We start from the raw sequence: 13456 nt of genomic DNA on the forward strand, positions 1-13456 counted from the left end.
CGGGTGTCTTTCCGACTTTTTGAAGATAAGTTAATTTTCAGAATTTTGAGAGGCTTTTAGGGGCCTAAATCAAGCAAGGCCATTCAATGTTAAAATATGGATTCATTTGTGACAAAAGTGGTGTGTTGTTGGTATTTTTAATGCTGGCGAAGTAAGATGGGCATACAATTTAGACGTAGACCCTGCGTGTGTATCGAAATGTTACGGCCCATTGATCTGTGGCGTGATCTCAAAGTCACCCCCAGAGGTCACAGTTTAGCACTATTCAGACTTCCGGTTTAAGGTGGGTCATTCTGTGGTCCTTTGTATCTGTTGACGTGGCCAGTTTTACTGCGTTCGGTTGGTGTTAAGAAGTCTATCAGGTAAATAATTGTTATTATATCATACCAGTATATTGATGGCGCAAATGCAGCGATCTGATTGGTCGAGACGCGAAAAGAACCGTGGTATATTCGCGATATAAGCTTTATACCACGGCTGGCACACGCGCGAGCTCTCGGCAAGAGCCAAAATCCTTTTTTTTTGACATTCTATGCCAGAATTTCAATATACTGTTATGATATAATGGCAATAAATCACATCCAGCGAAGGTATACCACTCAATTTTGACCACCAGTCCACAACATATATGCACTCGCTATCGCTCGTGCATATATGTCGTGAACTTTACTTTACCATCTCTGGGTGGGCTTTATTGCTGTGGGTCCATAGCTGTGGTGTTTTCAGACGGGATTCATGCCTTTTACGGGCTGGTTTTGACTTTTACGATTTTAACCCCGCCACCACAGCTATGGGATATTCCATAGACTAGCGTCCAAATCCGCCGCAAGCACCCTTTGCGCAAGTTTGCTCGACGATATTTCGAAAAATTTTCCATCCAAATTACAAATTGCCAACACTCATCGACAGCTTGGTTATTAGGGACTCACCAGACCAGAAATCCGCTCAAAATTCACTGAAATATCGCCTTTTTTCTAAGTTTGCGCGACATGACTACACGTAGACCGCCATTTTGCTAGCGTAAAAACTGTTGGTCGAGGAGGCGAGTCTCAAAACCCGGACCGAGACGAGTCGAGACGAGACCATAATGACCCCTCAGGCCAGGCGTTGTAAATACATCATATATACAATACTACAGAAAACTTGCAGTTTGTTGAGAGTGTCAAAGATCGATGCACAAAGCAAAAGATAGCACAATCAACGATTGGAACAACTGAAAAAAGATTTGTTGAGGTTTTTTCAACTTGAATTCAAGGCGAGCTCGAAACATGCGAACTGCGATGCGACGTCGGCATTTTGGCCTAAGCGATAAGCGCCAGATTCAGATTCTACTATGATATCTACTGTGAATTCAAAATAGGTAACCTTGTATTAGAAACATACATACAGGAGATTTAAGTAATCATTTTTTAGAAATTAGATTCACCATTTATAAACACATTATACTAAGAAAGTAAACTGGGAGCTCATAGGTTTAATTTTATGCCGTTGCTATTGACAGGCGCCTGTCAATAGACAAAAGTTGGCTATTGACACGCGGGACTTTTTTAGCCAAATTTTACCGGATTTTAGCGAAATAAACTTCCTCATGCTTCTCATAATGTTTTCCTCTGCCATTTTGTTCGTAAGAATGAACAAAGTCGTCGTCCACGGTTCTTTCAATTGCAAAGGAAAAGCCGAAATATGAGGATAAGAGGTAATGCTATTGCAATTGGAGAGTCAGGAATTTCTCCTGAATAGCATTATCTTTTAAGAATAGTTCTGAGAATAATGCTATAAAGTAAACAAAACCTTTATTAGGTAAAAAAATCAATTTGTGGGGGCAAGGCGACTTTGCTTCCCCTGCAAACCTATTTGTCAAGTATAGATGGGTGTCTGTAAATGTTGTAACTAGCCATAACGACTAGTAACGACCAGAAACGAGCAGTAACGAGCAATAACGACCTAGAACTAGACAGAACGAGCCAATAACGAGCCATAACGAGCCAAAAAAATATGATCTGTCCATACATTAATCTACAAGCGCAGTTCCCGCCAATCCTGGAAATCCCGCCCTCTACGGCATGTTTGGACATGGTGCGGCCCGTTACCAGTAACGAGCTAACGACCAGAAACAAGCAGTAATGAGCAATAACGAGCAATAAGGGGCCAGAACAAGATAGAGCGAGCCAATAAGGGGCAATAAAGAGCCCCCAAAATATGATCTTTTCCCCAATGGATTACTCATGCTAAGGGACAGAAAAGAAATTATAAGACGGGAGGGCTGATGTTTTTCAACATGACGCTGAGGACAAAATAGTGAATTGTGAACTTCAAACGTGTTTCCATGAAAAATAGTAACGTACATCAATTTACGTGCTCAAAAAACCATACCATGAAACTTTTAAAGAATAGCTTTATCCTTTGAAAATAATCAAAATAAAATCAAATAAAGTAAACAGTTGCACAAAAACCCTCCCTTCCCACCCCAAGGGACTGATTTCTTTTCCCTGTGGTTTTGTAAGGGAAAAATTGTTTATAGTTTATCCCTGGATTACCATGTGAAGTGAGGTTGTAGTTTTGGCCCGAAATTCACATATCAATTTTAAATCCCACATATTCACTTCCAAACACCACATTGTAATTGACAAACATTTACAAATGCAAAGACATAGTCAGTATTGTATCGCAAAAAGAGTCCATGCTTTTCTCATAATAGTAGTGTAAAATTAGAGAAAAATCATATTTCATGCATGCACACACATGCACTTCTTACCTCCAAATTTCTATATAAAGTACATTATCAAACATATACAAATGTAGGGATATCGCTTGTTTTGTTGGGGAATTTATCAATGGTTTGCCCAACAGACTCCGGATGTAATTTTTAAAATGGGGCCCTCCCCTCATAATCTTTCTTCAGTCCCTTACCATGATTGCCGGCAAGGGTCAGAGTTCAGGCAAATGTGGTTTCATGAATGCAAAACGGATACTACGCGCGCTCAAGTTTATAAGCTCTCTGGGAATTGACTCTTCTGTCTTTTTTTATCAACAATACATAAATAAATGTGAATTTTTCTTTTTATTCGAAAAATGTTTATCAGGCTTCACTCGTATGCCACGTGTTTACTGAGCACTGCCGCAGAGGTTTCGAGATTGTACAAAGCATGTCGTAGAGGGCCGGATTTCAAGGACAGGCGGGAAGTGCGGTTGTAGTTCACTGTATGGACAGATCATTTTTATTTTGCTCTTTATTGCTCGTTATTGGCTCGTACTTTCTATTTCTAGCTCGTTATTGCTTACTCTATGAGCACTGTTGCAGAAGTTTTTGGCAATACCAAACGTCATAGAGGGCGTGATTTCTAAGCTTGGCGGGAACTGCGCTTTTAGTTTAATTAAGGGACAGATCAAATTTTTTTGGCTCGTTACGGATCGTTATTGGCTCGTTCTGTCTAGTTCTAGGTCGTTATTGCTCGTTACTGCTCGTTTCTGGTCGTTACTGATCGTTATGGCTAGTTACCACATTTACAAACACCCAGTATAGATCCATATTGAAAACTTTTTTGCACATTGATATTGAAAGTGATAGCAATGTTTACTACGATGTTTTCAGCGAGAAAAAAAATTTACCAAAATGTTTTAATTTCCGGTTACAGTTTTGTCGTACCCAAGGTCATTGGCTTTACTATACCATGGAAGCAGCACACCAGTGCTGACCCGAACTGGAGGTCAAGGTTAAAATGTCCGCTCCCCGTGTTGAGACTCCTTGTATCTTTCTCTCTGGCTCTTGCCTCGCGCCGTTCTAGGCCGTGAAGTTACGCTTCGGGTGCATTTTGCTTGCTATTTTGGATTAGCTGACGAAGCTTTAGAATGTTGTCACCATCGTAATAGTCGTTTCTCAATGCAGGCATGCGGAGTTATGTCGAAAGCGACCAAGCTGTCAATGTCGCGGCCATCGGAAATCACGATGCCTGTCATGACAGTTCTCTGACGTGAACTACTAAGATTTTCCGACTTTTACAATGCAAAACGGACCTCATCATCACTAAAGGGTGGCATTGTACCAAATAAGTATCACCAATCGGCAAAAATACGCGTATGCAGGACCGTGGTTATGCTAGAGTGACACTGTGAACGCGTACGACGTACCTAGCTGCAGTACAGTAGCTCGAGGTTTTGCCTGGGTATTTGGGTCGGACGGCAAAACCAGATTGCCGTCCGACCCAAATACCCAGGCAAAACCTCGAGCTACTGTTCTGCAGCTAACGACGTACCGTGCGTGACGGCTTTCGCTAGCATTGCAAAATATTGATTTTCCGACGTATTAGACCTTGTTTTGTAATTACTACATGGCAGAACAATGTGTTCTTCATTTACGTGGAAGAAGAGCACTTTATTTCACTAAAATGTGGTGAATTATGAAGAAAAACGTCCCGCGTGTCAATAGCCAACTTTTGTCGGCACCTACAGTGGCTCTGCACCATTTTTCTACATTACTGATACTATAGTATGGAAGACCGGTCACGACATGCGACATGCGACCTGCGACTTCAAAACTGCGACCTGCGTCCCGCGAGTTTGAAACATGCGACCTGCGACTTCGGCATTTAGACCTACGTGTAACCTGCGACTTCACAACAGCGACCTGCGTGTTTGTCAAACTGCGACCTGCGACTTCACAACTGCGACATGTGACAACAACACGTAACGTTTCATGGTGTTTTCCTCAGTATTAGATTGGAGGCGTCTTGCGTGAACTTTAATCCTTTGAGCGCCAAAGTCTATTTTTGTCCCCTTTATATAATAAACCCCTGTCAATTTTTCTCCAATTTTTGCAAAAAAATTGGGAAAAACCTGTAGCCAATGAAAGGTGATGTCGATTTGGTCCAAAATTATCAAACAATTACAGAAAAATCATACAATTGGTAAAATTTTGCACTAAAATTTTGGTGGGAGAAAATTACAGCGCTCAAAGGGTAAAACGTGGAAAGGAGATTTAACGTTCAACATCGATCAATTAATAAGCCATTGCTTTCGCTTTGGTAAATCGTTCACCAAGTCTGGCAAAACTCAATTCATGTACACACCAGTTCACTCATTTTCATCTGGAGAGATAATTTTATGACGGAAATGTTGACAGTCCGTGTTAATGCATGGAAAATAATATGCTACGTGATAGGCATTTATATGTTTATATTATAATTTCAAATTATTTTAGATATTCTTCGTCTGCCTTACCTCGCTTCTTTCCTTATGTTATCGACAAACTTTTTGATTTTTAGAAATCTCTGGTATTTATCCTCATTTCACTGTGGTATAACCATCTAGCTGTCTGTTTAATTCATCAGTTGTCCCCCCTGTATCATAACTGCGTCAGTGTCATTGCAAACATTCGAATTTTCAGTTATTGTCGTTCATTTTCTAACATTTCCAATTTTGTTCCAATTCTCTAGTGATTGATCATCGGATGTTGCCATCTTTTCGTCTAATTTCATTTTTACTTTTCGTCAAAAAATCGAATTGATCCAACTTTTGTTCAGTAAATTGGAAAAATAAAAATATTCTTACTGGTTAACTTCGGACTACATTTGTCTACACAAATAACATATGCAAAGTAAAGCAGTTAAAATAATACTGATATTGACAGAAGTGCAAACATATTTGCTAACCATGAATAGCCAGAGACCGACTCAAGTTCTTTATAGATAACGCGAGTTAAAACTGTAAAACAGGACATAATTAAACCCTCCTACAATCCTATTTTCAGTCTTTAAGCCTAATATGTACATACTATAATATGTACATATTATTTTTTGTGTGTATATAATATTTTAGATCATGTAGGCAGAAAAGTTCCAGAAACTATTAAACACTGATGTAGACGTTTAAAACCCTATTGCTATTGCATTATTTCAGATCGGTTTGCCTTTCGTAAGAAGGAAAATAAATTTGTGCTCTTCGTTTGTGGAATTCTCTACCGTCACAGCTTCATGCACTTCTATCGCTGGTTGAATTCTTTCGCTGGCCGATTTTTGCGTAGGCCAGCGGTGCGAAAATAATGCTCTGGTCGCGAGAATGCGGTAAACCGGCTGTTTTAATATAGCCTAGTGCAATGGTGTCCCTCGTGTTTTTTCAGGCTCGTGTTCAGAGCAATGGTGCGAACAAATCAAGACTGATATCGCAGTTTGACAAACACGCAGGACGCAGGTCGCTGTTGTGAAGTCGCAGGTTAGGCCTACACCTTGGTCTAAATGCCGAAGTCGCAGGTCGTATGTTTCAAACTCGCAGGACGCAGTTTTGAAGTCGCAGGTCGCATGTCGCATGTCGTGACCGGTCTTCTATGGAAATCCGGTCACGACATGCGACATGCGACCTGCGACTTCAAAACTGAGACCTGCGTCCTGCGTAGGGTTAGTGTTAGGATTAGGGTTAGGGGTTAGGGGTAGGGGTAGGGTTAGGGAAGTCGGACCCCCAACCAGAAGACAAGTTTTGAGCCTTGCCTCTCCCCAACGCCGCCGGCCAGGGCAACGTTGGGCCGCCGGGAGCCGACGCATCTCTGCGGCTGAGCGCCCACTGCAACCGTACCCCGAAGTCGGACCCCCGACAAGAAGACAGGTTTTCAGGCTTGCCTCTCCCCAACGCCGCCGGCCAGGGCAACGTGTAGCTAGGGTTAGGTCGCAGATCACAGTTTAAAGACGCAGGCCGGGAATGCAGGTCGCATGTCGCAGTTCGTGACCGGTACCTGCGTCCCCGGCCTGCGTGATCTGCGACCTAACCCTAGCTCTACACGTTGCCCTGGCCGGCGGCGTTGGAAGGGGCAAGGCTCAAAACTTTCTTCTCGTGGGGTTCGACTTCCCTAACCCTAACCCTAAACCTAAACCTAACCCTATACGCAGGTCGCAGTTTGACAAACACGCGGTACGCAGGTCGCAGTTTTGAAGTCGCAGGTCGCATGTCGCATGTCGTGACCGGATTTCCATAGTCTTCATACTATAGTACATGTATGTTATGTGTGTGGAATCTGAGGCAGCCTCAGATTAAGATTCAAATTCGGAGAACTATGTAACCACTGACTAGAATGTACGAAAATGAACAAGCATTAGTCGATGGTAGGGGTGGGATATCACTTCTTTGACTAAGACAGAAGTGGATCAACGTCCTTTTTTTCCCGTGGCATTGGTACAGATGCTGCCTTTGTGCAAAAAACCAGTAACTTTTCTATCAGTAACATAGGAGGTCTTTTGGTCTCGTCTCGACTCGTCTCGGTCCGGGTTTTCTGACTCGCCTGGTCGAGGATCCCTGCAGTACTAGTACGTCACTACAGTGACGTAGGGCCGTGACCTCTCAACTTCTGAACACAAACTAACTTACGGCCAGCATCCGCGCGGCGCGCCACGAATAATTATAGATCCTAGGACTGAACTTTTTTCCCCCAAGTAAAAGTTTGGTTTCAGTTTTGTGAGACTGGGAATGTCCATAAGACGAACGATGGTCATCGATATCACACGATGAATCTCTCAGTTTGTGTTTAGAAGTTGAGAGGTCACGGCCCTACGTCACTGTAGTGACGTACTGCAGGGATCCTCGACCAACAGTTTTACGCTAGCAAAATGGCGGTCTACGTGTAGTCATGTCGCGCAAACTTAGAAAAAAGGCGATATTTCAGTGAATTTTGAGCGGATTTCTGGTCTGGTGAGTCCCTAATAACCAAGCTGTCGATGAGTGTTGGCAATTTGTAATTTGGATGGAAAATTTTTCGAAATATCGTCGAGCAAACTTGCGCAAAGGGTGCTTGCGGCGGATTTGGACGCTAGTCTATGGAATATCCCATAGCTGTGGTGGCGGGGTTAAAAATCGGAAAAGTCAAAACCGGCCCGTAAAAGGCAGGAATCCCGTCTGAAAACACCACAGCTATGGACCCACAGCTGGGTGGGCTTTATTGCTTATAAAATAACAGTGCTGTGCGAGCAACCTTATGAGAGACTCGGGTCCTACATGTTCTTGTTTTCGACACGGTAGAGGGACCGTGTTTTCGACAGTTCACGCCCGGGATTCAGGCGCTCGTATTATTGTTGGGATTCCTTGTTCTGCAAAAATAACATTAAGATTCCTGGCAGACAAGGCCCATTTAATGCCCATGCGTGGCATTTGTGATATTACCTGCTGCGCGTAGCCTCCTGTGATATGATTTATATATCAGTATTTAATTTATGTATGTACATGATGTCAGTATGTATGTATGTCAGTAGTATGTATGTATGTCAGTAGTATGTATGTATGTCAGTATGTATGTATGTCAGTGTGTCAGTATGTATGTATGTCAGTATGTATGTCAGTATGTATGTATGTATGTATGTATGTAGGTAGGTAGGTAGGTAGGTAGGTAGGTAGGTAGGTAGGTAGGTAGGTATGTCAGTTGCTTGTGGCTCGACACGTAAGAAGGGCCCCTGCATAGCGCCGTAACCACAAGTGACCGTGATATGCATGTATGTCTGTGTGCGTTTATACTATAAATATTTGTGCACCCAGAACTCAAGATTTTTTCTAAATCACACTAGACACTTGCTCAAACCACAACAAGTTTGGCTTGATTCTAAATTGGAAATAATCAATTGATTTCGTTTCGATATGGTTTTTGATTGGCAAGCTCAATCGCAGTCATTGGTATGAAGAGCACACCTCACAGCCCCGTTCACCCCCAATATAAAGTTCAGTCCGTAAGGTTGCTCCCTATCGTATCGTCATAGGGGATTTCATAAAAGTCTGTCCCCAGGGGTAGGGATGGGGAGGGGTGCCTTGATCTCAGCACTAGGTTTTCCTTGTTATGGTTTATTTTATTTTAATACGTTTGACTATGATATTTATTGCGAATATAGATTTATACCTCAAACCTTTGGTGTCTTGGTCTTATGTCAACGCGGTTTTTTAATGCTTTCTTTTTCTCCTTCGCCTTGTAACCTATTTGTCCTTTGACAATCTTACGCTAAGTTTTGTCACTGTGTTGCGTCTATTATCTGACTAGTTTGATTGCCTAATTCGCCATGGCCAAAGTAAGCAAGGGTAAATTACTAATCTGTGGACGCTGTCACCAGATTATCACCGGATTAACTTTGACAAAGTCAACAACTAACGCACCTGCAAGGTATAACAGCAGACTGTTATACCTTGCTGGCGCGTTCGTTGTTGACTTGAGTCTTTGTCAAAGTTAATCCAGTAGTAATCTGGTGACAGCGTCCACAGATTAGTAACTTACTGTATACACCCGTTTGCTTTGGCGCCTTTAGGCTTATGGGTAGATCTGATCAGTTTCATGTGTCTGTGCCATGCAAATTTTTTGACCGGGTGGACGTTTTTCAACCAATGGGCCCGCTCAATACCGTAACAAAGAAACGTAAAACTTCTGTGCAGTCTTCCAATTCAAACCTCGGCCACATCATGTTTTCGACTGAGAGCTCCACACAGTGACGGGAACAGAGAGTTATTAAACAGGGGCTTTCTACATGTATATTTGATTTATGGTCCGCTTTTCCTACTTTGAATACGAATGAGGGGCCACTACACCTCGCTGGGCAGTACTCTGCCACCCTCTATCTTTCCTGGTGCATGGACATTATACTGTAGTCTCGTTCCCTGACCCTTTTCTACCGCTGGATGTGCTGCTTACGAAAACAGGATTGGTATGGGCTGCAAGTTTAGTCAAATGATATTGCGTTCAGTCTAGTTGATTGCATTTCTCATTTTACCGAAAGCACAGGAACGTCTTTCATTGTTGTTGCTATGTGGCTTTTCATTTAACATGATTTCAAAATGTGCTGAACTACATGAAAAGGGAGGGAAATCACTTCTGTTTTTGTTGATGTTCCTGGTAAAAAAGTTATGTGATGAATCCTAAAGACAGTCTTCTGCAAGAGTGTATGTTCGTATGTACACGTGAAGTACTCGCACACAGTCCCATGAATGTTCTGTTGGTTAGGTAGTCTAAGACCGTATGTATCGATTACTTTTAAAGATCTTGGAAGCCCTGTTCTTGGTTTCATCCAGAAGAATGAGGACCATTCTTAGTTTGTTTGTTTGTTGTTTTATAACACAGACAGCTATGAGACACTTCAGGCTTCACATTATACAATATTATATAGATTATAGTATTTTTTCTCGTATGCTTGATACATAGAATCAGAAAATCGAGAAATAACAGGAAAAACAGTTTTTTGCCTTTCGGTGAACAGAAGAGTATGAACGTAATCCGAAGCTTATCTCACCTTAATGCATTGAAGGTAAGGGATCTTGCACCGTGGGCCGGGGATAGACGTTAGGATATGGGGTCCTTGCCAATAACAAACTTTAATGCGTAAGGGACATGTTTGTATTTAAGTATCATAAAAACACACCCCAGACAAGCAGTCCATACTGTTAGGAGGATATTCATGGAAGACAGATGTTGGACAGTGCTGAGTGCGGTTTTGTGGTGACATATGATTGTGATCGAGCTACTCAGTGCCGTTTCAACGACCAAATGCCGGGATAAGTCTCAATAATGACAGATTCTGAAACGTGACAAGCAAACTGCAATGCAAGGAGAATATGCCAGACTTCGATTCATTTTGGATGCATTGACATGCCCAGTGAATACATCATTGGATCGTTTGTCAATGAGAGTTTCCTCTCGAGTGAAGTGAAATTGAAGGAATCGCATTTCACAGTTTTTGGCTTTTTATTGCACGCCCCTGTAAAATACCATAGCTTAATGTATCGCTGCTATCTAACTCTTCCAATCTCATTACAGCATGTTGGAAAAATAAAATCGAGCGTATGGAAACGAAGCTTCTTTGCAAAGATAAGCACAGAATCGAAGGTAATATTATTCTCCAACATTAGAGAAGAAAATGTACTCTTCGGAGTAACTCGGCCGCTCATCAAAAGTGTCAACAAATTAATACGTTTGCATAAAAGCAAAAATTCATATACTTTGATAATTTTCCTTGTTGATATCGCGATATTTAACAAAGTTTTTTTGACAATTTCTTACGTTCACGTCTCTTTTCGTAGGCAACACAGAGAGCTCTGATCCTGTGCCCGACTGCTTTCGATGAAAGTACATTCTCTGTACTAAATGAGCTCCCGCAAGATTTCAAAGAAAAGTACTCCTTGAATTTTGCAAGATGGAATTCATCGCAAGCTATCGACTTGAATCAATACACAGAACAGTGTATTGAAATCGTCAATAAACATGACATTGATCTTGTAGTCAGTGGCGCTGACGTAGGATCGGTCGTGCATGCTGCTCTCGCAGACACATTTCCACACATCAGAGGTCCCTCCATCGAGTCCGCGTTCCTCACCGTCCATAAATACTATGGCGCACAACTTTATGAACCTGATGTTCAATCAGCAAAGTCGATGATACTCGAATTAGATGCTGATTTAGAAACACTGGTTGACAAAGCTAACGATTTTTTACAACGTGTTGGAGGCATTTGTTGCATTAAACCAGTTATTGGGGAAAGTTCACTGGGAGTTCAGAAGGTTATGGGATTGGAAGAGCTCCGCAAAAATTTGGTGAATCTTAGAAACCATACCGAATATCAATTTATTTCTGAAGATTTTGCCAAAAAATGGATCGACGTGAAGGTCTATCCGTACAGTCTTTCTCGCTGTGCTCTACTGGAAGAATACATTGAACCAAAAGCGATTACAACTGCCAACGTTTGTGTACAGAAAGGTAAAATCAAACACCTAGGCATTCACGACTGGCTTTTTGATGAATATGCACCAAGAGAGGGCGCACGCACCTTCCTCGGAGGGTTTGCGCCTTCAAGTGTAACGCAAGCAGAAGAGCAAACAGTCACGCAGTTAGCAGATTCAATTCTGGCAAAACTGATCCAAAAGGGGTTTAATGATCAGTTTCTGAATATTGAATTTTTCGCACTTCCAACTGGGGGATACAAGTTTCTTGAAGTCAACGGAAGATTGGATCTGGGCATGGCAGTTTTATGTCGACAATTATACAACGACGGAGATTTCATTCAAGGTTTACTGAAACTTGGCTCTGGAGAAAACATCGCTTCACCTACTCCAAATGGGTTGCATGGAATGTGGGGGTTCGTAGATACGTTTGCCAGTGGCAAAGCTGAAGACATACTGAACTTTAATGAAATGGAAAGTATTCCAGATATTACTGCTTTGTACTCTCCTGGCGACCACATTCAAGCAACATCCGATATGTACGGAACAAATTTAGCAACAACATACATAATCGGACACACTCGGGAGGGTATGTATTGTTTTAATAAGACTGTTACTTCAATGCATCCTTATGTCAGGCAGGTAGAATATCTTGCTGAACCATCTTCTAATAGTATCAGCGACGGATGGTACCTGAGATATATGGATACGGAAAGGTTTACCATAGAGACAGCTTGGGGCTACTTTTTACCATCGTTTTGCTCACTCAGTCGCTTCCATTTTCTTGCTTTGTAAACAAAGGTCATGTTTCTCATCGAGTTTAATTCCTTACCTAGAGGTACCAGTCAGACACAGAATAATGTAAAGTGTCATCTTCTTAACCTGTCCTTTGTGCTGTCATGCACCAGGGCATGAAACTCCCTTACTATCTTTTGAACATATTGTTTTCAGAGATCATCAAGAAACACTATGATATCTGCCGTAGAGTGTTGAAAAAGCCGGAATATTCTCCCTGGGGGCTTTCCCAGACCACTCATCAGTGAGCGTACACACAGGTCCGATGGTATTATGTACCATGCTAGGTGGTAATGCTGAAGCTGGAATGCTGTGGTGAATGATGGATGGAGGAGACAATGACAAAACATAAACAATGCAGTCTACTACTCTCTAGTAGTTCCTAAAGTGTCACGTGGATTTCTTTTTCACAATAATCATATCATTATCATTAATTTCAAGTTGTTACTAATCCCTCGATGAGAATGGCGAGATTGATTCTTATCTTATCATACACTTAGCGTATAGAACGGGAGTTAGCCACATTTGTTAGCAAGTTTTCAAGATTTCACTGCATATTTACCGAGTTTTTATGACTGCGGTACAACGGACGAGCCCGATTATGTTAATAACAATATAGCTAACTTTGTTTTCAATATACATGCTACCTCTGATCACTTTCTTGTTGATATTTCTGAAATAGATTGAAGTGACAAGAGTTTAAATACTTTTGGTATCGAAAAAGATGAAATTAGGAAAGCTGGTGTATTTGGTTACATACAGAGACACAAATATGTATAAGCTGAGCTGAAAGTGACCTAGCTTGAATAGCGTAAAGATCGACCTCGACAATATATTATATATCACAAATAAAAACCTAGAAAAATGTTCATAATTCACCATGAGAAACTGAGAGATGTAGGGTTACACGGCAAAATTTGCAAATGACTATATGTGCAACAATTAGTCCCCTGTCTTGTATATAGCGAGTTTACGTTGTGTAAAACCGAGTACTGCAGAG

General features: G+C 41.6%; 1 protein-coding gene across 2 annotated transcripts; it reads left to right on the plus strand.

Moving 5' to 3' along the window:
- The first annotated feature begins 275 nt into the window (after positions 1 to 275).
- On the plus strand, positions 276 to 13398 carry LOC139139763 (uncharacterized). Of its 2 annotated transcripts, none has more exons than XM_070708666.1 (5): positions 276 to 362; positions 10151 to 10253; positions 10763 to 10831; positions 11026 to 12250; positions 12613 to 13398. In XM_070708666.1, the coding sequence occupies exons 2-5, from the start codon at positions 10212 to 10214 to the stop codon at positions 12702 to 12704; spliced, it is 1428 nt and encodes a 475-aa protein (XP_070564767.1). In that variant the 5' UTR covers positions 276 to 362; positions 10151 to 10211; the 3' UTR covers positions 12705 to 13398. The 2 variants fall into 2 exon arrangements, with proteins under 2 accessions (XP_070564767.1, XP_070564768.1); XM_070708667.1 differs by lacking the exon at positions 276 to 362 and adding an exon at positions 7563 to 7671.
- The last annotated feature ends 58 nt before the right edge of the window (positions 13399 to 13456 follow it).

The sequence above is a fragment of the Ptychodera flava genome, chromosome 9 (genome assembly GCF_041260155.1).
Source record: "Ptychodera flava strain L36383 chromosome 9, AS_Pfla_20210202, whole genome shotgun sequence".
In the NCBI taxonomy this organism is placed as follows: Eukaryota; Metazoa; Hemichordata; class Enteropneusta; family Ptychoderidae; genus Ptychodera; species Ptychodera flava.

Bases quoted from the DNA above. Each gene is read 5' to 3' on its own strand.
- LOC139139763 (XM_070708666.1), top strand. From the start codon at position 10,212: ATGAACGTAATCCGAAGCTTATCTCACCTTAATGCATTGAAG. The intron at 10,254-10,762 runs GTAAGGGATCTT...ATCTCATTACAG, and splicing joins CTCACCTTAATGCATTGAAG to CATGTTGGAAAAATAAAATC. The intron at 10,832-11,025 runs GTAATATTATTC...CTCTTTTCGTAG, and splicing joins AGATAAGCACAGAATCGAAG to GCAACACAGAGAGCTCTGAT.